This window comes from Schistocerca cancellata, chromosome 6 (genome assembly GCF_023864275.1).
Source record: "Schistocerca cancellata isolate TAMUIC-IGC-003103 chromosome 6, iqSchCanc2.1, whole genome shotgun sequence".
Lineage (NCBI taxonomy): Eukaryota > Metazoa > Arthropoda > Insecta > Orthoptera > Acrididae > Schistocerca > Schistocerca cancellata.
In genome coordinates this window covers 606,923,755-606,950,027 of record NC_064631.1, presented here as the reverse complement: position 1 = coordinate 606,950,027, position 26,273 = coordinate 606,923,755, and the positions used below count along the sequence as shown (strand labels likewise).

The 26,273-nt window shown below is 39.4% G+C and overlaps 1 protein-coding gene across 1 annotated transcript in view; it reads right to left on the bottom strand.

Annotated features, from left to right (window-relative positions):
* LOC126088448 (transcription factor GAGA-like) overlaps positions 1-26,273 on the bottom strand; it is an 84,710-nt gene that overhangs the window by 2,445 nt on the left and 55,992 nt on the right. The window contains exons 5-6 of the mRNA XM_049906590.1: positions 24,952-25,179; positions 22,995-23,320 (exon numbers count right to left, since the gene is read on the bottom strand). Coding sequence (XP_049762547.1) covers positions 22,995-23,320; positions 24,952-25,179 — 554 coding nt within the window. The remainder of the gene's footprint in view (positions 1-22,994; positions 23,321-24,951; positions 25,180-26,273) is intronic.

Below are 26,273 nucleotides of genomic sequence, written 5' to 3'. Positions count from 1 at the left end.
GTTTTGAATTCTAATTTTAATTTCACTGTTCACATTAATCATTCTATCAAAAAAAAGGTCTTGGATATTTCAATACATTTACTTCTTCAAATGTTTCCACTTGGTCTTTAACAATATCTTTGAGAATACATATAAGCACATAATGTTTTGTTGGGTTGAGGTTTAATTGCAAACCAGTTCTACTGCGGTAACTAATTATCTGCTTTGAGAGAGCTATAATTTATTTTTGATTATCTCCTAAAAGAACTATTTCATCAACATAATTATGTGCCTTTATTTAGATGTCCAATGGATCACTTTTTCTATTACTAGGATGAATAGATTTTGCTTTAGGAAATCTCCACATTTTGTATGAGAATGGATACTAAATACACCTGTAGTGAAATTTTTAATATTGATTCTCAGTGTTACATTTTTGATACACATTATATTAGATTTATAAGCTTATTTTCCCATACACAATTAATACTGTTATATCTACACGTGAAGTTCAGCAGTGAAGTGTAGGAAAACTGCAATATATTAACAGTGTTGTGTGGAAGAAAACAATCTGCAAAAACTAAAAGCTGATTTAATGCAATAAGCTGCATCTCAGATCACCACTGCATAGTAATTTGTAATCAATACAGGAATACAGTGTACACAAATTGTATTTGTATAACCTGTGTACGTAAAGACAGAGACAGATCTCCCTCATCACAAAAAGAGAAAGAGTTATAGGACAGGAGACAAATTGTCAATTGATACAAAAAAACCATTATACAAAAATAGATATTAAAAGCGTTAAGAAAGAGGCTAAGATAAGAGGCAGCTTCAGAAAAAAAAGCTGCTTTATTGCTCTATACCTACTTAATTTGCTTATGGAAATTGCAACATAGAGAATCGAAATTAACAAAAAAAGCATAAAAAATAACAGTACAAAGATACTGTGGTTTTAGACTGAAATGATGCTACTATAATTTTAGAAAACTCAGAAAAGCATATGAATTACATGTCACAGATTTTAGTGGATGCTATAGCCAACCATACACTAAAGACAAAAATAATCAGAAGAAAATACATGTTGACAGAAAAACTAAGTAATCTTTTGAGAAGCAACACCAGACCACACAACTGAAGTGGATGAGGAAATAATACTTTTGGGCAGTACAGTACAGGACGGCTACAGAAGCCTAACAGATTTTAAAAGAAGAATCACAATGAGCAAACAAGCCTTCAAAAATAAGTGTAAATGATAACAGTCATCTAGGTACAAAAACATGGAAGAAATCTGTCAAGTCATTTCTTAGTAGTGTTTTATTTGTGAACTCTTGGAAAGCACATGATTCTTTATCCTGCCATTGACCATATGCAGAAAAATAGGCTCTCTCCGATGCAATTAAAATATTAAAGTTAATGTTCACATTACATGTCCAACAGAACAGACATCAATCATATCTATAATTCTACAGCTGTTTGATGAAAAAGTTTCAGTAAGGATTCACATCCATTGTATGAACTCCTATGGGATCAGAAATTTGTGAGTAGGGGGTTAATGAACGGGGCTCATTGCAGTGCACCAAGTGGGAAGTTAGGAGTCCGACAGTAAGTGTGTCAAGATGGCCGAGGTGGTTAAGGCAATCATTCTGGAGAAGCAGAGCATTTGAGTTTGAATACTGGCCTGGCACAAATTTTCAACTCTCACTGTTGCATTTTCGCAAAGCCATACAAATTCTGAACTCTCGCTGTTGCATTGTTGCAATGCCCTGTGCAGCTGGAGGTTATTGTTTCCTTGCTATCTCTTTCCCATCTTGTTTCCTTTCCATTCCTTTCACCTCAATTATTCAAGCAGGAAAGGAACCACTCAGAAACAGCAAAGGTGAGGGTATGCATGGGAGTAACGAAAAATCCTGGGTAGGAAGGAAAAAACTAATGCGACAGTGTGAAAAGAAATCAATACAGAAGGCAGGTGATTGGCCCCATACAATAAAGAAACACCTAAGTGATTGGCTATAAGATTTGGAGCAGTGATCTCTGAAAAAATATCACTGACTGAAAAATCCGGAGAAGAAAACAAGGAGCAAGCTCAGAACACGAATACTGAAGTGAACTGGAAAAACTACAAATACTGTGTATTCACCCAGCACAAAGCAAGTGTGTGTGTGTGTGTGTGTGTGTGTGTGTGTGTGTGTGAGAGAGAGAGAGAGAGAGAGAGAGAGAGAGAGAGAGCGCTCAAAAAACTAAGTTGTCTAGAATCTAGTTTATGTGCCTGTTGATGACTCACCGCCTCTACTACTTGGTAAGGTGTTACTCCTAAATTATTTACATTCTGTCCGAACTTCCTATATCTTATTGATACACATATGGATCAACTCTTTAAAATATTTTTAAGAGAAGTGGATTTCCCATTGTGGAACCACATCCATCTAATAAAATACACATTTTTGACAACTGGTCACATAACAAAGTCAGAAAAGTCTGTAATTAGTCAACTAAAAACTCCTTGTTTGAACAGAATGACAGATAAAGCAATATATCTGTAAATATTCATACAGAGAATAGTCCACAACTGCCCAGATTAAGAAATAACAAATTTAAAATTAGAGATGTATGAATTTGGATTGTTTGTTTGCTCAAAATGAAAATCATCCGGTATGTAACATTGCTCACGATACAGCTACAATGGATTAATTGGAGTATGGATAAAGTATGCATACGCGCACGCACTCACACTCGCGTGCTCTCTCTCTCTCTCTCTCTCTCTCTCTCTCTCTCACACAAACACACACACACACACACACACACACACACACACACACACACATTCATTTTGACCACCTGATTAACAGCATGTTGGTCCACCTTTGGAAAGCAATACGGCCGTGATTCTGTGTTGCACGGCTCAATAAAAAGTTGCACCAGATGTCTAAGCATAGGTAATGCAATTCCTGTAAATTACGGGCTGATGGTTTGCAGGTGCTGAGCTGGCACCCGATAGTATCCCACCCATGTTCTGTAGGGTACAGATCAAACAAATCTTATGGCCATTACATCAACATGAGTTCACTATCACACCCCTCAACGTAATGTGGCTTGATTCTGGCCTTGTGACACAGACAGTTATCCTGCTGGAAGGAGCCATCACTATCAGTGAAGACATACAGCATGACACTAAATGAAGCTTGGTGTGTAAAATTCCTTGGGATCCAGTTGCATAACAAGTTAAAATGGAGTCAACACGGTTAAACTAATCAAGAAACCCAGTTCAGCTTGTTATGTCCTTAGAAGAATCACACACTTTTGTCCTAAAGAGAAGAGTGGTGGCTTACTTTGCATATTTTCACTCCTTTGGCTTATGTAGCTATCTTCTGGAGCAGTGCACCTAATGTAAATGAAGTGTTTATTCAGCAGAAATGAGCAGTAACAATACTGTGTAATGCAGATAACTGTACATCTTGTACAAGCCTGTTTAAGGAACTTCGAATTCTTACATGAATTTCCCAATATGCTTACTCCTTAATGGTTTTGTGTTGATAATAAAAATCAGTCTGAACTGAACTGTGATAGGCAGTGTTACAATACAAGACAAAAAGTAATTTTCACGTAAACTTCAGAAAGGAGTTGTATACTCTGGTAGTAAGATATTCAACAAGCACCTGTTTAACATTAAATAAAAAACTGAGAATTCCTACTAATTCAAAAGAAAATTAAAAACATACCTCATTAACCATTCTAGCTACAAATTATATGGACATCTAGATTCAGAGATTTGAAAAGTCCAATGGAATCCATCTGAATGTCCCCCATGGCATAAAACTGTCCCCCCTGCCATTTGCCCATGGCAAGGTGCACATTTTGAGCACCATTCATCTCGATGACTGCCCATCCAGATATGACCATTAACATGGCTATGTATGGAGCTGGTTATCAACACACAATTCTGACAGCAGTGAGTGCTCTATCAACATATTTGACACCTCTGTGCCATACTGACACAGTTACAGCTTTATTTTTTGCATGGGAATGTCTTTTCTGTGAGCTGACCTCCATGTTTTCAATGGCCAGAGGCACTGTATCATACATAGGGGCTTCATAATTCATGTATTTGATGTTATGAAGAAGGCAGTATAACAAAATTAGTAATCAGGACATATATCAAATGCAATCTGAGCAATAAAATTTCTATGTTGGAAGCTTTTTGGATAAATTAAAATATTTATTAACTGAAAGATGTCTGTCTTCACGTAAAGATTTCTATATACAATTATTTAAGGGGCTCCAGAAAGGCTCAAAATCATGAAAAGTTCAATTTTTACTTTTTTGCGTTTTCTGAATCTGCAGACTATTACCTTTTAATAGATATATAATTTATTCAATTCCGAAGACTACAACTATTTTTAAATTTTTTTTTAAATGTGTTCTACATGGGCGTGACCCACTGTGGCGCTATTAAACTGCTGTCAAATGATGTTATTATTAACGTCCGTGTTCATCAGGTACATTTTAGTGATGTGAGATAAAGTATGTGTTGTGGCTAACCTGTGATGGTTCAATATATATCGCTGGTGTGATTGTCGATTGTTTCATGTTTATTTACTCTGTCGTTATCTCGAAAATATTCGTAATTAATTCTGTTTCTTGAGTCTCTGTTTTGTTGAAGTATAATAATGAGTAAAAGTAAAGTTATTAGAAATCCTCTGAAGGCTTTTAAGAAAAGGAGAAATGTTGGAAAGCCAAAGGTATGTGTTATTACTGTAAACAATAAAGATGATAACCAAGTGAGTGAACCTAACCTCTCAAGTACACCTGCCCATAGCAGTCAAAGTGGGAAAGAAAATACTTCACAGAAGAAGCTTGGTTCAATGAGTGAAAACTATGAATGTTTTATGGGCGAATCGGATGTGAATGAAATATTTGATATGTCGGTTCTCAAAGGAATTTTTTCAAACTGTGTAAGATGTATTCATTGTAGTGAAGTTGGTCTGGAACTCTCCATAATAAAGAACGTAGGACTTGCTAGTGAAATACAACTGAAATGTGATAAGTGTTCATACATGACCACCTTTTGGAACAGTGTTGCAGTAACTGCAAATGAAGAAAATGGTAGCAAAATCTACGAACACAACATTAGATTTGTTTACTCCTTGCGTTCAGTTGGTAAGGGTGCTACTGCAGGTGCAATTTTCTGTGGCATCATGAATCTTCCAAATCCCCCAACCAAATTTACGACCTACAATAAATTAATAGGGTCGAAAGTAGAAGATGTTTGTATAGAATCTATGAAGAACGCTGTAGAAGAGGCAGTAATGGAAAATAATGGTAACAGAGATTTGACTGCAGCGTTCGATGGTACCTGGCATAAACGGGGACACACATCTCTTCATGGTGTAGTATCTGCCACCAGTATGTATACAGGGAAAGTTTTAGATGTAGCAGTAATATCAAAGTATTGTAGATGTCCACAAAAATATAAAGGTACACATGAAAATAATTGCAAAGCTAACTATAGTGGCAGTAGTGGAGGAATGGAAGTGGCTGGTGTTGCCAGTATATTCCAGCGTTCTGAGGCGTGTGATAAAGTGCGATATGTTAATTACCTTGGTGACGGTGATTCTAAAAGTTTCAAACATGTTCAAGGACTGAAGCCCTATGGTGATGATGTTGTAGTGCAGAAATTTGAGTGTATTGGACATGTACAGAAGCGAATGGGAACAAGACTTCGGCAACTGAAAGCTTCGTACAAAAAACAAAAACTCAGTGATGGTAAAGGGTTGGATGGGAAGGGAAGGTTAACTGACAGTTATTATGGAATGGCTATTAGGCAAAATACACAAAGTGTCGACGAAATGAAGAAGGCTGTTTGGGCTCTTTTTTTTTTCATACTTCTTCAACCGATGAAAATCCCCAACATAGCTTGTGTCCCAAAGAAGAAGACAGTTGGTGTAAATATAACAAAGGATTGCTAAATGGTGAAGTGTACACTCAAAAGCATAGTCTGCCTCATGCAATAATGGAGGTGATAAAACCTATTTTCAGAGACTTAGCAGCACCTGAACTGTTGAAAAAGTGTATTCACGGAAAAACTCAAAACCCCAATGAAAGTGTAAATAGTGTTATATGGTCGAGAATCCCCAAGACTGTATTTGTTGGAATAGAAACACTTCACTTTGATGTGTATGATGCTGTTGCGACTTTCAATGATGGCAACATTGTAAAGTGCAAGGTATTTAGAAGTATGGGAATGAAGATAGGTTCTAACATGGTACGAGCGATGCTTGCTTTAGACAAGGAACGCCTTCGGGCTGCAGACAGGGCTGTAAAGAGTCTAGAAATACAAGCAATAGTAAACAGGAGGAGGAACAAGAGGAAGCTGGAGGAGGAGTTTGCAGAGGATGAAGATAGTCCATCCAATGGACCTGGAATGCACTAAAAAGTTAATCCAATCTTTGTCGCTCGATCCCCAAAACTTTTATTTTCTCATACTAATTACATGTTTTCTAAGGATCTTCCAAACATATTTGTTTCAAACTTTCAGTAAATGTTACACAGTACCTTCTGCATAATTTAACACAGGCTTTTTCCAAAAAACTGTATATTTTTGAATATATAAATAAAAAATTGCAAAAAAATGTTGTGAATTTTCATTACAATTGAAAAAAAAATCATCTTTAATAACTGAACTAAAATTTTGTAAAATCCCTGTGTTAAGTTGTAGCCCATATTCCAATAAATAATCTGTAAAAAGTTCAACTTCCTACCTCAAATACTTTGTGAGGAAAGATGTAATTTATAAGCGTTATTTTAACATTGCAAGTATAGGGCATTCCGGAGCCCCTTAAGGTACTTTTTTCCAATGTACACAGTTCCAGTATTTTAGAGGAAAAAACATTTATTTATTATATCTGAAGTATAATATTTAATTTCTATGTAACTTGTTTTTGTGGTGTGGTTTCATTAACATGAGGTTTTGGGAAGATAAAATATTCTGGAGGCAACACTGATGTGTAGCAAGGAGAAAACACACACACACACACACACACACACACACACACACACACACACAAAAGCAGTGAAGAGGGGCACAAAATATGATTCCTATTGAAAACAATATTAATATCAAAATAAATTATGACTGCTGAAAGTAGTTCTGTCCTACACACAGGGCAACTGGTGCAAGACCTGTCTCATACACTCACCCAGTGCATCCTATTTCCACCGTAGGCACGTTCTACCCCGTCAGAAGTAGATCCACATGTGAAAGCTGCCATGTCATATTTCAGGGATTGGTCTTTTTATGTGGTACCATGTCAGGGCATGGACCACAAGTACCTTGATTTGGGGAAAATTATCACTAGCAGTCAACTCCCATAAATGTATGATGACAGACTCCTCAGAAGTAAAACAAACTCCAACAGTGAACAGACAGGTCACACTCAAAAACTTCATGCTCAAAAGCAATCATGGCGTGTCCATACCATCCAGAGCTAGCACTTCATGCAGTATGCAAGAATGCTCAAGGCGCAGAAAAAAGGTTGTCTGGGGTGACGATTTGTGTCATATGTGAATGTCAGTGTATGGTGAAGTCAAAAACAACATAAGGAATGCATTCTAGCTGTCAACAAAACACTATTTGGGCCGATATTGGAGGTATCCCTGTGTGAGGTATACAAGGTATATCAAAAAGAATCATCCCATTTGGCATGTCTATATTTCTGAAACTAATAAACATTTGCAATGAATTTTGTTTTTCGATGAACGGGAATCTCAAAAAGGTTTTTTTTTTTTCATAGGTGTTCAATATGGCCCCCTTGAGATGCACGGCATATGTCAATGTAGTATTCAAATTGTTCCCACAATGCAGCGAGCATGTCTTGAATTACAGCTTCCACAGCTGCTGTTAAGCGATGTCTCAATTCATTCATTGTTGTTGGTAATGGGCCACATAAACAGAGTCTTTTATAAACCCCCACAAGACATAATCACATACAGTTAGGTCCAGTGACCTTTGAGGCCAGTAATGTAAGGTGAATCATTTGGTCCAGTGCGACTGATCAATCATTTAGTATTCCTCTGATTTAAAAATTCCAGCAGTTCCAGGTGCCAATGCGGTGGTGCCCCATTCTGTCAGTAAATGAGGTCGTTTGAATCAGTCTCCAACTGTGGGAAAAGAAAGTTCTCAAGCATACTGAGAAATGTGCTTCCTGTAACAGTGTTCTCGGCAAAGAAAAATGGACCCTACACCTTTTCCCATGAAACTGTACAAAACACATTAAATTTTGAAAAGTTCCTTTCATGTTGTACAATTTCATGTGGTTGTTCCATACCCCATATTCTCAGATTATGACAGATCACCTTTCCATTTAAATGGAATGTTGCCTTGTTACTAAACTCTGAGCATGGAAGGAAACTGTCATACTCCACCTTGCCAAGAACAAAATTACAGAACTCCACACAATGTTGTTTGTCACCTTCACAAAGAGCTTGCAGTAGCTGAATTTTGTATGGTTTCATGTGTAAACGTCAACGCAGCACTTGTCAGATGGACATCGGAGGCTTGTTGAGCTGTCAAGCTGCATGGTGAATGGATTTCTGTGGACTGCTTGCGAAGCTGTGGCGGATGCATTCGACATCTGCATTAGACACTTAGCGACTGCCCAGCAATTTGGCTTTACAAAAACAACCTGTTGCTCAGAATTGTTCATGTCATCATCTAATGCTCTGTGCTGTAGGAGGATCCACACCATACATAGTATGAAAGTATTACTGACCCGCACTGCGAAAGACATAAAACATAAAATGCTTTCTGTTGTCCCGACACCATTTTTACTAGAACTGAAGTGACCACACTACTGCTACGTCCTAGTAGGAACCATGTAGACCTCAAGAGTTTGCCCTTCCCAACAGTACAATGTTCACGCATATATCTCAAATAACATAATAGTTACGACTTTCATGATACATCCTGTATTTACAGAGAATGCATTGGGCCTCGATTTGTCTACCATAGGCTTTCACTGCAAAACACTGCAATGGCTGACTATGAGATCACGTGCATCTGTTTACTTGCTATGGCACTCTGCAGACGACATGTAACAACAGCAAAACATTATATTAACCTATCACTCTGAATTGAGTCATAATGGTTTGAGTAATGTTCCACAAAGACTAAGGAACCTGACTGCAATAATGATTAGTTTAAATTTCTAAATTATCCACTTGACTTTATGCTGTACATTGCCTGCTTTATGCCCTGATACAGCAGCGACTAGTCAATCCACTAATTTGGTGGTCCTGTGGTCAAATGGTTGATGGCAGCTATGTAATGCAAGTAAAAGATCATTTAACATGTAAGACAAGGGAAATCAAAGTAATACGGTATGCTAAAATACAGACTTATATTTTATGTAATTGGTTTATTCAGTAAGATTTAGCTTCCTACTGAATGGTGGTACTTAATGAAATAAAATAGAAGTTCATCTGGTAAGAATGTCCCATTTCCAACCTAACTAGCAGTACACAAGTCATGGTAGTCTCCACTTTGCTCAAATTACTAAATGCTTTTATACACCAGTTCTTTTAACCCAAAGCTCTGATGCATATACCAAAGTCCATATAGTATAACAAAAAATAGTCTCGTGCTCTGACAGCCAAAGTCACAATCACAGGTATCTACTCATAATCCCTCACTTGGCTGCACTCCGGATAACGAATAACATAAGTCTCCAATGGTCATAACCGAACATCCATTCTCACATTAAAAACCCAAAATCAGCCATCTCTCTCCAACAGGCATAACATCACTCTTTGCCTTTCGTTTTCCAGCAGCTCCCAAGAGCACATCTGCACCACCATGTCCACCAATGTCACCCCAACTTTAGTTAACGGTGTCTCAAGTAGCTCCCCGTCACAGAATGTACTTCTTACAACACTTTGACACATCATGTGCAATTGAAATGGAATGAAGGTGAACTGAAAAAGTAAATAGGTATAGAATTGGAGCACCAATCCTACACTAACAATGCTCCAATTAATTTACATATGTTGCATGAAACATTATTTGAGACCGTACCTACTGACACTAATTACTATTCCTTTAAACACAGATGTATGATTTGTAGAGACAAAGATACACATTCATTACACTTTCAAAGATGTACCGTTGACCAGGTCAATTTGTTAAACTAATTTGTTACACTATCAACTACATACAACTTCATTTATAAGTGCATCTGTGGAGTACTTTCTTGTATGACACAATGTAAACACTTATCATAATAACACATTTAATAATGGTATAATTTACATGCTACTCATGATAATGGCTACTAGGCAATGCCATTATCTATCATTATGTCTGCCTTGTAAGACAGCCTTGTTTGTCATTTATAGTGTGCGAATGTTTACAGTGTAGAGTTCAGTTATGGTTGTAATTATAGTTCATGCTTATGTACATAGGACTGCATTTCTTGGACTCACATATAACCCTTAAGCTTACAGCAATATTCCCTGTCTCATTCTAAGTTATTAGAGTATTCATTCTGTTCAGAGTCTTGGTATTTCCAAAGAATACAGCTTCACACATAGTTGTTAGCAGTCCTCTCAGTATTCACCTGTTGGTGCTTACCACTTAAGGCCGGTCCTCATTCCTGTTGATCCTTCCTTTGTTTGTAGGCCCTCGTAATGCCGACCTTGATGGAACCCATTACTGTCTACCCACCCCCTGTCCATATACACGCCGCACAATTAACAGTTTTCTACAGTTATTTTGTGTTGGATGTGTTTACTGAAAGGAAACCATCCCTGGTGTTCTTCAGCAGCTTAAAATAATGGTTATGCTCCTTTAAAATTCTGGTCTTTCCACAGTACCTAGTATGGACTGTCTCTTATTATTTATGGTTCTGCGCCTTACCACAGCAGTGGAACCTTTCCTGATTTCCCCAGCTTTAACAAATAACTTAACAGGAGCCTAAGGCTCTCTCTCCAGCCTTGTCATGTTACATTCTCTGGCACCTTTGTGCCTGTGTCAGGTCTTACACCTTCTCTACTTACCTCATCCTCTCATTGAATTGTTTTATTGTATTTTTCAACCCTATAAAATAATTTATTTTCAATTTCTTGGAATTTTTCTGCCTTACATTGCTCTTTATCCTGATTTATTCTTTATTGTTTCTGAAATTTGTCTCCTAACCTTTGATCTAACACTTGCTTTCAGTATTATCCATTTTATCAACTATGAAGAATTTATGTTTCCTTGGTCCCCTAACATTATGTACACTTTATTTGTCTGCCTTGCATTACTGACAACACTTGGTGAGAATTTCTAAATGGCTTAAATGCAGCAGTCTTCTTTTACTTTCACTTCTTAAATAAGGGTTCTGAACTTGCACAGTTCACAATAATTGAGTAGTTATGTTTGAAAACTTCAGTCAATTACTACTTTTCATTAGGTCATATACCTCACCATAACTAATGCACTACCATTTCTGATCATGACAGTTAAGAAGTGACTGCAAATGAGCAGATGATCTGTCATTAGAAAGATTTTAGAACAACAGTTACCACTGGCTCATTATTTGTAAAATTAGGTTTTATTACTTCACAATTACAGCAAAAATTGTACCCCCTAATAAACAACCAAATACAGTTGCATTACACTCATTTGTGTGGACACTACATGTACCACCACCAGACATTTTTTAAAAGTTCCTGGTGAAACTGTGGAATTCATCTGACTGCTAAAAAGCAGTAATTCTGCAAACTATGATGGCCTTTCAAGCAGAATCCTTGCCTGATCGGTTCTTGTGTATTGCTCGTCAGTCTGGATCCATTACCAGATTGGATCACTAGAAAAAAGAGAATTGCATGTTTCATTAACAGATTGTTTAGCAAAGGCATGAGTGTTAAGGAGATGTTAAACTAACTGCAATAGGACATACTACAAGAGAGGTGGTGTCCATCATGAAGAGGTTTGCTGGTCTTCCCACATATATTTTACAAAATTACCCTGAGGAGAAAATAAAATAAATGACAGTTCATACAGAGGCCTCTCAACAGTTGTTCTTGCCATTGTTCTTGTTGTGCCATTCACAAATGGCACACTGATTGGGGAAATTATAGTGGTAGCATAAGGAACCTTTGCCAACACACCACACAGTGACTTGAAGAGTATAGATGCATAAAATCTTACGGGGACTTGTTAGGATTACTTGTAATCCTGACACACTGAAACATGTTGCAGTATAAACCACCTATGGAAATGGAGATAAATGAACCATCTCCAATTGCAGACAATTTTTCTTCTTCCAGCCTTTTCAACAGTATTTCAGAAAGTCAGCTACAATACAATACTGACTCATTTTTCTGAGCAGAAAATGGTAACATCCTCTCATTTTGGTTTTCATGTGGGATTCTCCAAAGAGAAAGTAATGCAAGACTTCACAAATTAAATCCTAGAAGAAGAACAAATGCAAGGAAAATTATCTTGTTGCTATATTTTCTAAAGTTTGATTACATGGAACACACAATTCTATTTGGCAAACTAAGGTTTTATTGGATTAGTGGTACCCTCTTGCATGGATGAAATCTTACCTTCACAACAGAAATCACAGAGTTACAATGACATACTGCAGCACATGAGGCATCAAACTAACCATAAAATGGGAAAAGTTAACATGTAGGGTTCCACTAGGATTGGCATTGGGTTTATTCAAACATCCGTAGATGGTCTAGCATGTGTGCTATAACACAATAGCACTTCTCTTGGGTCCAAACTCAGCTTTACCCAGACACGGCTCATGTGACAGTTGAACAAGACTGCAACTTGTTCTGGTTCACAGCTAACAGTAAAAATCCTATCTTGCAAAGACTCATATTGTACCAAATCATACATAGACATGTTAGTCTAAAGTAATTGTCAAATACTAAGTGAAAAACTGTGTAAAATTCGTTGGGGGTTCAGCTGGATAACAAATTCAAATGGAGTCAACAGTACCCAAGATCAATTCACCAGGTTTTGCTCATATAACTTGGATAAAATAACTTCATGATTGACAGACTGTAGTGGAAGGGCAATGTTGCCGGTGTACTGCCTGCCATGCTAAACAAGAGCCCACATGTATCTACAAAATAGGCAATACAGCAAGTACACGGCACTCAAGAAAGAGCTACAATTGGTTGCCGGCCAACCCCCATCATTAGTCTTGCTGAAACACTGATCACAATGTTATTTTAATCAAAGTATAAAAGTTTCTGACGTAATGTTGCTCTATGAACAAGAGTATTAACTTACTTTTAACATTGTCAGTCCTTGTTGTCTTATGGAATTACCTTTTGGGACAGTGCATCTGTAGTAAATACAATGTTTCTCTACTAGAAGGGAGCTGTAGAATATTGTGTCAAGTAGATGCTAATAACCCTGTATGTAACACTTGGATATGTACCACAACACCAATGGCCATGGTGCATGACACTATGGTGCATGACACTATGGTCATGGTGCATGACACTATGAATATTCCACCAATGGCATCTGCGGCAGGCTCACACACCACCCTGCCCGCTCCTGACAATGTGGCCGAAGACTGGGAGATTTATGAGTAGCGGCATCGGCAACACATCCTTTGGTGTCACTGATGAAAACAGGCATAAGGCTTTGTTCCTTTCTTGGATTTCTCCTCAGTTCTACCAGCTGTTGCTCCAATTAGCCCTCCTCCAGAAACCTGTGTTGCTTTCATTCAATGAAATGTGTGGATTGTTGTCAAATTGTAATTGTAGACGCACGCATGTCATTGTATTGCGTGTAGCATTCTATCATTCTCATAAACAGCTCCAATAGTTCTACTGGGCTTGGGCAGTTGAACTGCCTCAGTCACAAATGTCAGTTTGTTAATGCTGCTCATCATGATTCCTGTGCTGGTCCTATGGTCCATAATGCCATAGCTTGGTTGGTTCCTGACAAGAAGGTGCGTCAATGTGCATAACAGTCTGACAATTCATCTTTAGTGTTAAATATTGGTCAATCTTTTGGAGTATCTTGTGCTGCAAGTGATCAGATTGAAGCTTGGTGTGGCATTAGCGCAGTGCCTCCTGTTTACGGTCATCAGGCATCCATCAATTCTCGGGGGGATGACGACATGGCACCCATACAATTGCAGCCTCCGTGCTGCACAGGACAGTAATGTGCCAAACAAAAACAAAACAAAACAACAACCACAGCAGTAGCACTACTCTGCACTCTGTAATGGATCTAGGAGATGTTATTTTTTTTACTGTATTTGTCGATACCAAATTGTGAATATTTTCTTATATTTTTTGTCAGAATATTTTTTATTGTAATTTGCCTTATTATATGTTAATTTACTTATATTTTTGAGAGTGAAAGCATATTGATTACTATTAGTAAATGTATCGAAGAATAGCAAAGAGACTGATTACAAGTGGAAGCTTGTGTATTGTGTAAAACATCTTTGACGCTGGAGTCGTCTTTGACTATAGTCAGTCGGCAGTTAACTCTTGGTGTGTGTTGACGGTAGAACAACGTGAAGGTCGCCGTCATAAACAATTTTGAATTATGTTACTGTTTTTTTTGTATTAACTATAAGAAGAAACTACATTTGAAGAATTGGTATTTGAAACACCAAAATGAGGGAAACACGTTGAACCACGTCAATTCTGCAACCAACAAAGATGCATTGTGGAATCATACTTAGACAACTGAAGCCAAGACTAATATCGCTTTATAAACGTCTAACGGAAAAGGTACTGTCACGAAATATGGCAAATTTAAGTAAATAAAAAATAGTGAGCATATTTTCAACTTGTGTCGTAGCCGGGATACATATTTCAACTGTGTCTCAGCCGGGATGCCGTATTTCAACTCCCATCTTGCCCATACTGTTTCATGCAACATGACAGGGCTGTGTGCCTAAGCACTGAATGACTTGCAACAACTGTAGTTAAAAAGGAAATATAGCATCTGTGTGTTGTTCTAACAACAACACTCAAGATGCTCATGCGGACATGAACACGGATGTCAGTTGTGTGTGTCTCCAGTGCTTCCAAATCATAACAAACAATTTATTAATGTGCGAGTGATGGACAAAATTCTCAGAGTGCAAGTGGACATGGCTTCAACGTGACTTTCTGAACTCACAAACCTATGTGGATTTGAGATCTCCAGTATTGTCTCTGGTTACTCAATGTTTGATGAGTTACAACAAGGAGCAAATTCCAATTTTGGGGCAATTTACGTCTTCCACTATGTATAAAGCCGTTGTTCATTCCTTGACATTTTTGGTAGTTGATGATGCTGACTCCGCAACACTGATTGGTCTGCATGATTTCAATACTTTTGGTTTTTCCATTTCAGAAACATGCACCTCATTTCCAACCAGGTCCCTTCCCAGCAGTTAGATTCTCTGTGTTCTGAGTTCTCATCTATTTTACCAGTTGCGTAACCCTGAAATCTATGCCACAGCCATGCTGTTTGTTTGCACACCCTGTTCCAGAGGCTTTGCTTGATCAAGTTAAAGCAGAATTGGACAGGTTGACATTATCCGGGGGTCATACATCCTCTTACATCAAGTTTCTTTAAAGTTTCAGTTAATGCTCCATGCTCCATCTATCATTGACACCTACCCGAACGAGTTACTGACTAAACTCGCAAAGAGGGGGGGCAGCTTTTCTCAAAAATTGATTTATCTGAAGCCTATTTACAGGTTCCAGTGGATGAGGATTCTAAATGGCTACTTCTAATTAACACACCCTTCAAGTTGTACCAATATCAGTGCCACACTTTCGGAGTGGCTAACTCCCAGTGATTTTTACAACTGACGATGTCTGTTCTGGGAGGCATCAGCTATCTCGATGACATTGTCATGACGGGTGAATCTATGAAACAGCATTTATGCATAGGGCGTACACATGGGAAAAAAAAAGAGATTCCCAGATTTCCCAATTAAAAACACACTTTTTCCTGAGTGAAAGTACATTTATTTTCATGTTAAGTGATAATATACTTTCCCTCGGAACTAAAAAACTCCCCTATCCTTTGAATGGGAAATGTTTTATACACCAGTGTGGAACTTCCTGGAACTTTAGGAAAATCCAGCAAAAAACAATGCACTTTGGAAAGATCTTTGATAGTGGCACAACATGTACGATGCAAATTTTCATATTATGACTAGGGGTAGACTGTTCGTCGGGTGCAAGTCTTTCAATTTGACGCCACTGCGGCGACTTGTGTATCGATGGGGATGAAATTATGATGATGATGATGATGATTAGGACAACACAACACCCAGTCCCTGAGTGGAGAAAATCTCCGACCCAGCTGGGAATCGAACCCGGGCCCTTAGGATTGACATTCTGTCACTCTAACCACTCAGCTACTGGGGGGGCGGACATTTTCATATTAAGAAAGTATAAAAATTAATTTCGCCAAATACAGCATGGTAGCTTCTGAAGCATTGAAATTGAGTTTGGGTCACGTGATGTGCTTCTGTCAGCCAATCACAGGTAATGTAACATAATCTCACCAGCCAATGACAACAGATATTCAGAGCAATATTCAGAGCATAGGACATGTGATGTAGTAAGCCAAAATCAACACCACTGTTAAGAAGTGTGAACACACAAACAGGAAACATTAATGGCTTAAATTAATATATGTAAAGTATAGCTATAAGAAACTTTCACATATAATACTGGTTGTCATTTTTGCCATGTTTTTCGAAGGGTATGGTTAGGCAGGGTCCTAGAGCACAGTTTAAATTGCAGCAGCTGAATACTTCTGGCAAGCACGTTTCTATATTTCACTGAAGCACACCAATCATTTCATAGGTTACCTGGCTGAATACATGTTCCGCTACGCACTTTGACTTTTCCATAAAAAAGCCAATTAAGACAATTATGTGTGAAATTCCTCAAGAAATTACTTCGCACTTTTTTTTTTTAACGGATAATTATATTTTTTGCCATTGTTACAGCATAATTTGTAAACTAGGAAAGAACTAAAATAAATATGAAAAACTAATTCTGTAGCTAAAATCCTTTTTAGCAAGAGTTACCCAAGATATATCAAACATAAATAAGTAAGTCAAATTTTAAATAATGGCAGAAATGGATGGTCTTCTGGGCCCAAAATTTTTCTAAATGGCTCGTCCTCAGTGTCAAGTTTTGAACGAGAGTGTAACGCTCTGTGATTTAATAAATCCATCATGCATTCTCATACGTAATTCACTTGCATAAAATGAAATTTACTTTGAAAGTAACGTTTTTCAAACTACCCTTCACAATATTTTCCCGTGACCTGTTAGAAATGTAAACAATTGTGATGTTACACTCATCAAAGCGAGGCCCACAAGAAAGATGCATCAAAAGCAATTTGTTGTTATAAGGTACTGCATAGTCTTTGACAAATTTTGCTGTTGGCAGATGGTTGGGTATGCGCTTTGTTGTGTTGTAAGTGGCACATTTTCTCTGCAACTGCAGTTTTATTTTCGTGTTAGTCCCTTTTTTATGTTTTCCTGTTGCAGTAGTGTGCTGAAGTAAATGACAACTAAAACAATGAAAAATTCCTGGAATTATAAAAGATTCCCAATTTCTCCTGGATGAAAAAATTTCTATGTTTTTCCCGGATTTCCCGGTTGTCCTGGGGCATATTTGCCCTGATGTAACTTACACATCTTGTTCACTGTCTTATATACTGCAGGACTGAAATGCAACTTTTTCAAGCAACAATTTTTTTAGCCATCCAAGGTGCATTTGGGGTTCGAGGTTTCTCAGAATAGTGTTAAGCCTTTATTCCATCATGTCACCATGGTCAGAACTCTGCCTCAGCCTACAAATATCAAACAACTCCAAGCACTTTTAGGTAAAATTGCATACTATTACAAATTCCACGAGCAGCCCCACTGGTCCATACTCTCCCCAAGTTGCTCCACAAGAATGTTCCTTTTCAGTGGACAACAGCCTGCAAGCACGGGTTCATGATTTTGAAATCTAAATTACACCTGACTCCTTGTTTGGCTACTTTCTACCTTGGCCACGACCTGGTTTTGGCTACAGACACCTCTCAGTATAGCCTCAGCCATTCTTACGCATCAATATGACGATGGTTCTGAATGTCCCACAGCTTACGCATCAAAAATGCTCAAATCCGCTAAGCAGCACTACTCCCAAGTTGAAAAGGAAGTGTTTGCTATTGTTTAAGCCCTCGAAAAGTTTCGTACATTCTTGTACGGGTCTACATTCTGCCTCATCACTGATCACAAGGCCTCGTTTTCACTGTTTAATCCTTCTTCTTCATTGCCTGACAAAGCAACAGATCACCTCCAGTGTTGATTCTTGTTTCTGTCTTGCTATAATTACTAAATACATTTATGGCCTGCTGCACAACATGCCAATGTCAATGCTCGATCCCTAGCTGGCCAGATCCTACCTTTGATCAGAATTAACTCCTTTGTATTCACTCAGATGTTGAGGCACAACATAGAGTGGAAGGGTTTCCTATTCGTCACTGCCTTTCGGCATTTGACAGTGTTGTTCTCTTAGCGACAGATGGGCCTGTCAGGCAGGTTGTGATCCCGGCCACCCTACAGCAGGATGCACTTCATCTCCTACATCAGGGGCATTGGGGTCTCACGTACCAAGTTATTAGCCTGTCGGCACATGTTTTCACCAAGGATCAATGGTGACATTGTACATCTTGTCACTGCTTGCTCTCAGTGTGCTGCCCAACAGGCGGCACCACGGGTGTTGCTCTCTCTATGACCCACATCGCAGCATTCGTGACAACACATCCTTGTTGATTTCACAGGACCCTTCCTACATTCTTACTGGTTTCTGGTTGAGGCTGTTGATACTTTCTCTAAATTTCCATAAGTTATCCATTACCCTTTGACATCAGCTGTAGCTACAATTCAGGTCCTCTCCAAAATTCTTCCTATTGACAGATTGCCTTACACGCTTGGTGATGCACCCTTGAACTGACAATTATCAACTGCTCCAATAACGGTCCACAGTCTCAGACCTTCCACGATTTTTGCACTGATCAAGGCATTTGCCACTTTACTGATCCCCCAATCCTCCTCCAATCAAATGGCAAGGCAGAACATCTCATTTGCACAGGGACACACTTCTTGAGTTCCTACAGGTTTATGCCAGTGGGGGGATCTGAGGCCAGCCACAAAGCTCCATGGTCACCAGTCATGCAATATTCTGCATCTGCTCATCCCATCCCACAAACGACCATCGGCACATCCCTCGTCACGGTTTGCTCCTGCCTCTGCAGTTTGGGCCAGGGGGACCAGCTGCCGAAAGAAGTGGATTCTGGCCACAGTCCACAGGTGCTGAGGCTGCCACCTCTGTATAGTGCACACCAGTGATGAACTGATGGTGCACCACCATGACCGACTGTATGCCCATGCTGGCTGCAGATCACCCACCCCTGCCCTATCCCTCAGCACCTGTTCCAGCCTCACAGGATGTCCTTGCTGCAGGGGCAGAGCTGCCATCCTTGTGGATGTTGCTCCCTACTGTCTCTCCTGTGGGGCCCAGCCTCCTGGCACCTGCTACCAGGCATTGCTGCAATGCTTCACTGCCACTGGTGATTCTGCCACTGGCTGGGTTAGTGCCTTCGGGTCCTTCCACACGGGCGTCCCTAGCAGCCCTGACCAAGCTGCTAGTGCCTCCACCATTGGCACATTTCCACCATGTCGAGGGACCAGACACAGAGATAAAACCAGTGCCCTTGTCCCCGGGCCTCACTTAAGGTACTTTGTGGGTGAGTGCACGCCACACAAGCAATGACCACGCCACTTCTGGCCCTACTCACCAGTTCCAGCTTGGAATCTCTTACTGCTACCGCCACCATCATCACCTGTGGTGTCTACCGCAGAGGTCACAGATATATTAATAGTCACCCTGACACTTGCATTGGAGAAGTTCCCTTTCCCCATGGAGGGAAGGGGCGCTATAACCCTGAACATAATACTTGGATATGCACCGCAACACCACACAGCACACTACACTTCGAATATTCTGCCAATGGCCATCATAGAGAGTCTGCAGTGGGCCACATGACTTGTGCACACTGCACAGCATCTGCTGCGCCATCTAGCGGGGCCCTCTTCTTTATAAGTGCTGTGCAGCAGGCACTCGCTTGCATATGTCTTCTTACTTATTGTCAACAGCAGCATGTATCAGTACCTGGATTGTTTCTACGTTTGTGTCTCTACTTTCAATTGTTGTTGTTTTGAATGTGGAAGACAAAAAAGTTTTGGTCCATAATGGCCATACTGTTGTTCATGTCTTATGACAGTAGATAACTGCATATCTTGCAGTAAGGATCTGGCAATTATCAAACTCACTTCTCTATACATACACAACTTACTGGTTTCTATCTCTGATAACAAAAATTAATTTCAGCTAAACTGTTATTTCCAGTCACTCTAAAAGACTTTGCCTTCTCTTCTGGGGTCAGAGAGGATTGGATTTCTGTACTCTGGAGCAAAGGCATTCACCAAGGTAGTACTTGACACGAAGCAAGAAACTTTCAATCCCAATTAGTTCAAAAGAAAATTAAAAACCCAACTCATGAGCCACTCCAACAGGTTAACTGATTATTTAAACTGAAGGATTGAAAATTTCAGTTACCTATACGTCAAGCAGAAGTTTGCATTGTAGAACTGCACAACAAGTGATAGTGCATCGCAAACACACCTCAGTAAGTACAGATGTAGGTACATACTTCCTATCAAAAACACTAATTTAAGCAAATAAATATTCAGCTACCAACAAGAGTTAAATAGCAGGTATTTAGTTTAGCTGAGAAAGCAGCAGATTAGAGAATTTCCTTCTAAATTTCTAGCAGTATAGAGACATTTCTCTGTTGATGAAGTGCACAGATTAACTTCCAACGATTTCCTTGTCTTTTGTTAAAATATACCGATTCTCACACCGCTGAAATTTCTCCTCCTTGAAATTTCTAGTTCTTGATAGTAACTATGCAATACAATGAGTGAGTGAGTGAATTAATTTCTGCCTGTTGACACACAACACAAAGTACATTTACTTACAAGGGAAATCAACTGTCAACCCTTGCCTGTATACCAGATGGTTATAATTAAACTTACAGTGCTCTGAGTGCTGCAGTGTGTCAGTGTGTGCTATACATATATGTTGGAGGATGCTAAAACATTGTAGATATGTTCATAAATCAGTACTCTTGCTGAGTAAGCTGGGGAGGGGGGGGGGGGGGGGGGGAGGAGGAGGAAGCTGGAAATGTGGCACTGTAAGAGGTCAGAATGCGGAGTGGGTGCAGGAGAAGGTGAAAAATGATCTCAAACATATGATAATGGTGGTTCCGGCATATTTATTAGAATATAATCACAAGTTACAACATTTGTTCAATATGGTCTCCTAACTCAGCAACATGCTGCATCCATAACATGGCACGGTCAACAGTTGCTTGCAACATGTTCGGTGTAATCAAAGTGATATGTCGTTGTATACTACACTTCAGATCAGGAAGGGTCCAGATGCATTCCTGACATATACAAGCTTTCAGATATGTCCACAACCTAAAGTCACATTAGGTCAGGGGATCTGGAAGTCCACAATGTTTACATTGCCTAGAGACGATGCAGTCATTACAAAAGGTTTCTTGAAGCATATGTGTCACCTATCAAGTGACATATGGTATCGCCCCATCTTGCATGAAGATAGTGATGTGGACACAATTGTGTTTTTTGCAAAGCTTGAATCACGTGTTGCACAATGGCATCCTCATAATGTGCAGATGTCACTCTACCTTTAACAGGCCCACAGGGTGCCATGTCCTCGAAGGAAAACAGACAGATAATGAAGGAGCTTGTGAAACCACACCACACAGTCACGTAAGCTGAGTGCAGTGGCTGTTCCTGCACAATGTGTGGTGAAATAATACCGCATATGTGACAGTTCTGTGCCTTCACGGCACTATGCAGAGTAAAATGTGCCTCGTCCATCCAAAGGATATTCCTCAGCCAGTTGCCATCCATTTCCATGGATGCCAAAAAATGAAAGGCAAAGTCACGGCATTGTATCCTATCTGGGGGCTTCATATGGTGCACATCCTGAATCACGTATAATAGCAGTGTAAAATGCGCTACAAAATCACTTGAATTGTTGGCCAGGGGAGAGACTATTTCCAAGACACTGCTCAAGCACTGGCTGCAGAATTTGAGGCACGCACTGCACAGTCGGCTGCAGCTACAGCAACTTCATCAACAACTGCCATGGGAATGGGTCATCTCCCTTTCCCTGCTGCACTACCTAATTCGCCTGTTTTTTCAAATTTCTTGATCATGTTCTTTAGCCCATTTATTGACATGGGATCATTTTCACAGCTACTTCTGTTGGTGATATCCCCACAATGCTGCCACTTTATCAGAAGTGCACTGTCTTCCTTGTCAATAGCCACTGTGTTTCGTACAGAAAACTTCAACCTTCTTAATCCTTTACATCAACAGTCACTTCACAAAATAAATCAATATATGTTGTCACGCGACAAACAGCATACCAATGTCAGAACAGGAAACATTTCACATTATGACTGCTTACAGCACCATGTTTTCACCTGGCAGCAAAAAGTAGAGCTCTTATTTTTTGCAGCATACTCCATGAGCACACCAATTAACAAACATACCTATGATGTTTCAGTGTCCTGTGATGTACTGCAGCACTTGGAGCACTGTCAGTTTAATTGCAACCACCATGCTCAACATCATCAACAAACAGCCCGATGGAGCTTCCAGTATTATCAGTTCGATTGAGTAATGGCCCTCTAACACTCCACTGGGGTATCCTGAAAGTTGCTTTCACAGCTGACAATTTATTTCCATTAGCAACAATGTGTAAAGTTATGGTGGTATTATGATATTTGGTAAACACATTTTTTATTCAATGTAAGACAGCTTGATGACGCAGATAATGCCTTCCAAAAGTCAAAGAACTGTACACCATTCCAAATGTACCTGGAGAGACAGTGGTCGCAGTGGGCTGGAAGGACGGCCAGGCTGGGGCAGTGCTACAGGCAAGAGCGATGCAAATGTAGCGGGCTGCTGCAGCTGCACTTCAGGCTCGAGGGCAGATGGCTGCTGGGAGTAGGCTGCTCCTACCCCAACACCGACACCTGGACCCCCTCCGGGACCGACCGACATGCGGTACTTGCAGCTCGTCAGCAGGTGCCGCCGCAGGTTGCGTGCCTGGCGCAGCAGTGCGCCACACAGGGGGCACGCACCCGGTTGGTCTGAAGCCCCTCGGATCTTCGTACCGCCACTTCCCGATGCAGGTGACACTCCTCAGAAATTATGTGTTATTGTCAATACAATACTACACTGTCTCGAGTGAAATACAAACAGCGTCAAGAGTAAAGGTGAAGTGAAGTCACTCAGGTCTTTTGGAAGAGATATGTACTCAATGTGGAAATAATTATTTTCAGGGAATGAAATTCCAAGTACAGCCAATAGATACACTAAAATACATATCAGAAAAAATAATTAGCTTTCAGAACTGTAAATTCCTGCCTCAGAGAAGAAAGAGGGGTATGTTGGCAAAGATTAGAAAGGAGGGGCACGTCCCTCAAGTCACCATATGAAAGCTTGTTTTAAACAAGTAACATTCTGGTCAAAATCTGACTATTCATTGTGGATGTGCATCAGAGCTTATCTATCAATTAACAGTCAACCAAGATTAGAGTTCTAAAAGCTTGAGTATGCTGCAGACTTCACACACAGGAATAGAGGACTGTCATGTCAATTGCTGGCATTGGAAGTTAACCTATTATTTCCAAGCTTCTATTCATTATAATAATGTATTTTGTGCTTTTGTGTCTGCTCAATTTTTATTTTGTATTCATTTTATTTCCGTGAAACATTTCAAAAGTTGTAAAAGGGGGTGGTATCTTTCATAATAGTGTTCTGCGACAAGCTAGATGATATATCTGAAAGCAAATTGATATTTTTGTTTAACAATACCTAGACAAACAGAAACCCTACATTACGCATAAATAAGAATGTAAACAACAGAGTGAAGTCTCTTAATGAAAATTGACTCAACAGTGAAAAAGTCAGATTTATTTAATTATGAAAATAATTTTTAATGTTATTTCACACTTAGGACACAAATATATAAAGTATAAACTAAAAACATATTACTTATTGCTTTCTAAATATTTTTTGACGCATTTATGAGTATATATTTTTTCAAGAAATTCCAAGTAGACTTTTGAAATGTTGGAATGACACATTTCTACCCTTTTGGTTCCCAGCAGTGTGAAATTTTATCGAACTATCTTTGTCAAGAACATCCACTATACTTCTGGCTATTAATAAACTCTGTTATCATTGCTTGTTCCTATGTTCTATTACTATGTGCTGATTTTTTCTTAAAAAAAGATGGTGCCCCACAATCTCACTTTCACCCTACAGGTGATGCTGTACAACATAAAGCTCCCGTGACACACACACACACACACACACACACACACTTTTGGCACTGATCTGTAAACGGAAACAAACACCTGTGACAGATAATACTTAGTACAGAAATAAAATGACAGAGGCACACCAGTAGACTCACTTGTCACAATTTGTCGACTGAGACAAGAAAGTCAGAAAGTCATTCAAGTGGAAGGGGCTTTGGATTCAGACTCATCACAACCTATGGCCTAAGCAACTTGTGTCTCATCGCCAACCTTTTCCCACATACGCCTCTTTCCTCCCTCAGGAAGGAACCGATAGTTTTGAAAGATACGTAATAATTCATCAACATCACGGATTTTACTATCTCTGATTTGTTCCACCTTCAAGAATTTTCTCTGTCCAACAGATCTCTCTTCTCCTTGTTTTGGCTTATATTTACACAGTGACTATGGCGTATTGTTTTCTTGCATTCTTGTTACGCACCCTGTCTGTCTATCCCTGCAAATACCTGTATTCAAGTGGCCTATAACTCCATTGAAAGCTGTGCCAGAATCATCACTGTGCTGTATGAAGCTGCCCTGAATGTGTTGTACTAGTCCAGTGTTGACAACCTCACTCTGTACTTGCACTTTGTGGATTTCTCTTTGGGCAGCTGATACTCTGCTGCCGATAAACTTTGCCATGTTGAAGGAATGATTGGTCACAACTTCTCCTGTGAAGCCACTTGCCCCTATCTCTGAGCAGGTATGAACTCTGAAAGTCACTTTTTTGTGCTCCAGCTAATCCATTGGCATTTAGTGGTTGTTGACTCAAACCTATACATTGTTTTGTGGGACTCTCATTCTGTTGATTGTGGAGATGAACCCACGTACTGCTTCGTTGTAGATCAGTGCATGTAATAGACAGTGACTGACTGAACCTTGCAGAATACAAAAATAGGCTAAGCAACAGTTTGAAAAGTTTAAAAACCTATCTTTCTGTTTTATAATAGAAGGAAACATTCCACGTAGGAAAAATATACCTAAAAACAAAGATGATGTGACTTACCAAATGAAGGTGCTGGCAGGTCGACAGACACACAAACGAACACAAACATACACACAAAATTCTAGCTTTCGCAACCAACGGTTGCCTCGTCAGGAAAGAGGGAAGGAGAGGGAAAGACAAAAGGATTTGGGTTTTAAGGGAGAGGGTAAGGAGTCATTCCAATCCCGGGAGCGGAAAGACTATCGAACTAGAAACGGTGGATTTTGAGCAGCGGTAGTGTTGAAAGTGGAAAATATCCCGCTCCCGGGATTGGAATGACTCCTTACCCTCTCCCTTAAAACCCAAATCCTTTTGTCTTTCCCTCTCCTTCCCTCTTTCCTGACGAGGCAACCGTTGGTTGCAAAAGCTAGAATTTTGTGTGTATGTTTGTGTTCGTTTGTGTGTCTGTCGACCTGCCAGCACCTTCATTTGGTAAGTCACATCATCTTTGTTTTTAGGTATATCTTTCTGTTTTGTTATGCAAACATAAGCAATTCAGAAACAATATCATCACACCCTGATTCTTTTTCCTTTCTTAGTGTTAATAAAGCTAAATTTAATTTATATTTATTATTGGATCTACATAAATATTTACATGTATCGCACGCATGCAGTTTCTGTTTGTTTGTATGGGGAGGGGGAGAGTGGGAGCAGGATGGAAAAGACCCCTAGTTATGGCAGTTATTTAGTTAGTTTTATATTTTGTCTTTATTGACATCTTCAGTGTTGTCGTAACAATATAAAATGATTGATGGACAGTGGTTGCTGTATGGCAATTTGTTGTGTGGACGGCTCTCCCTTTGA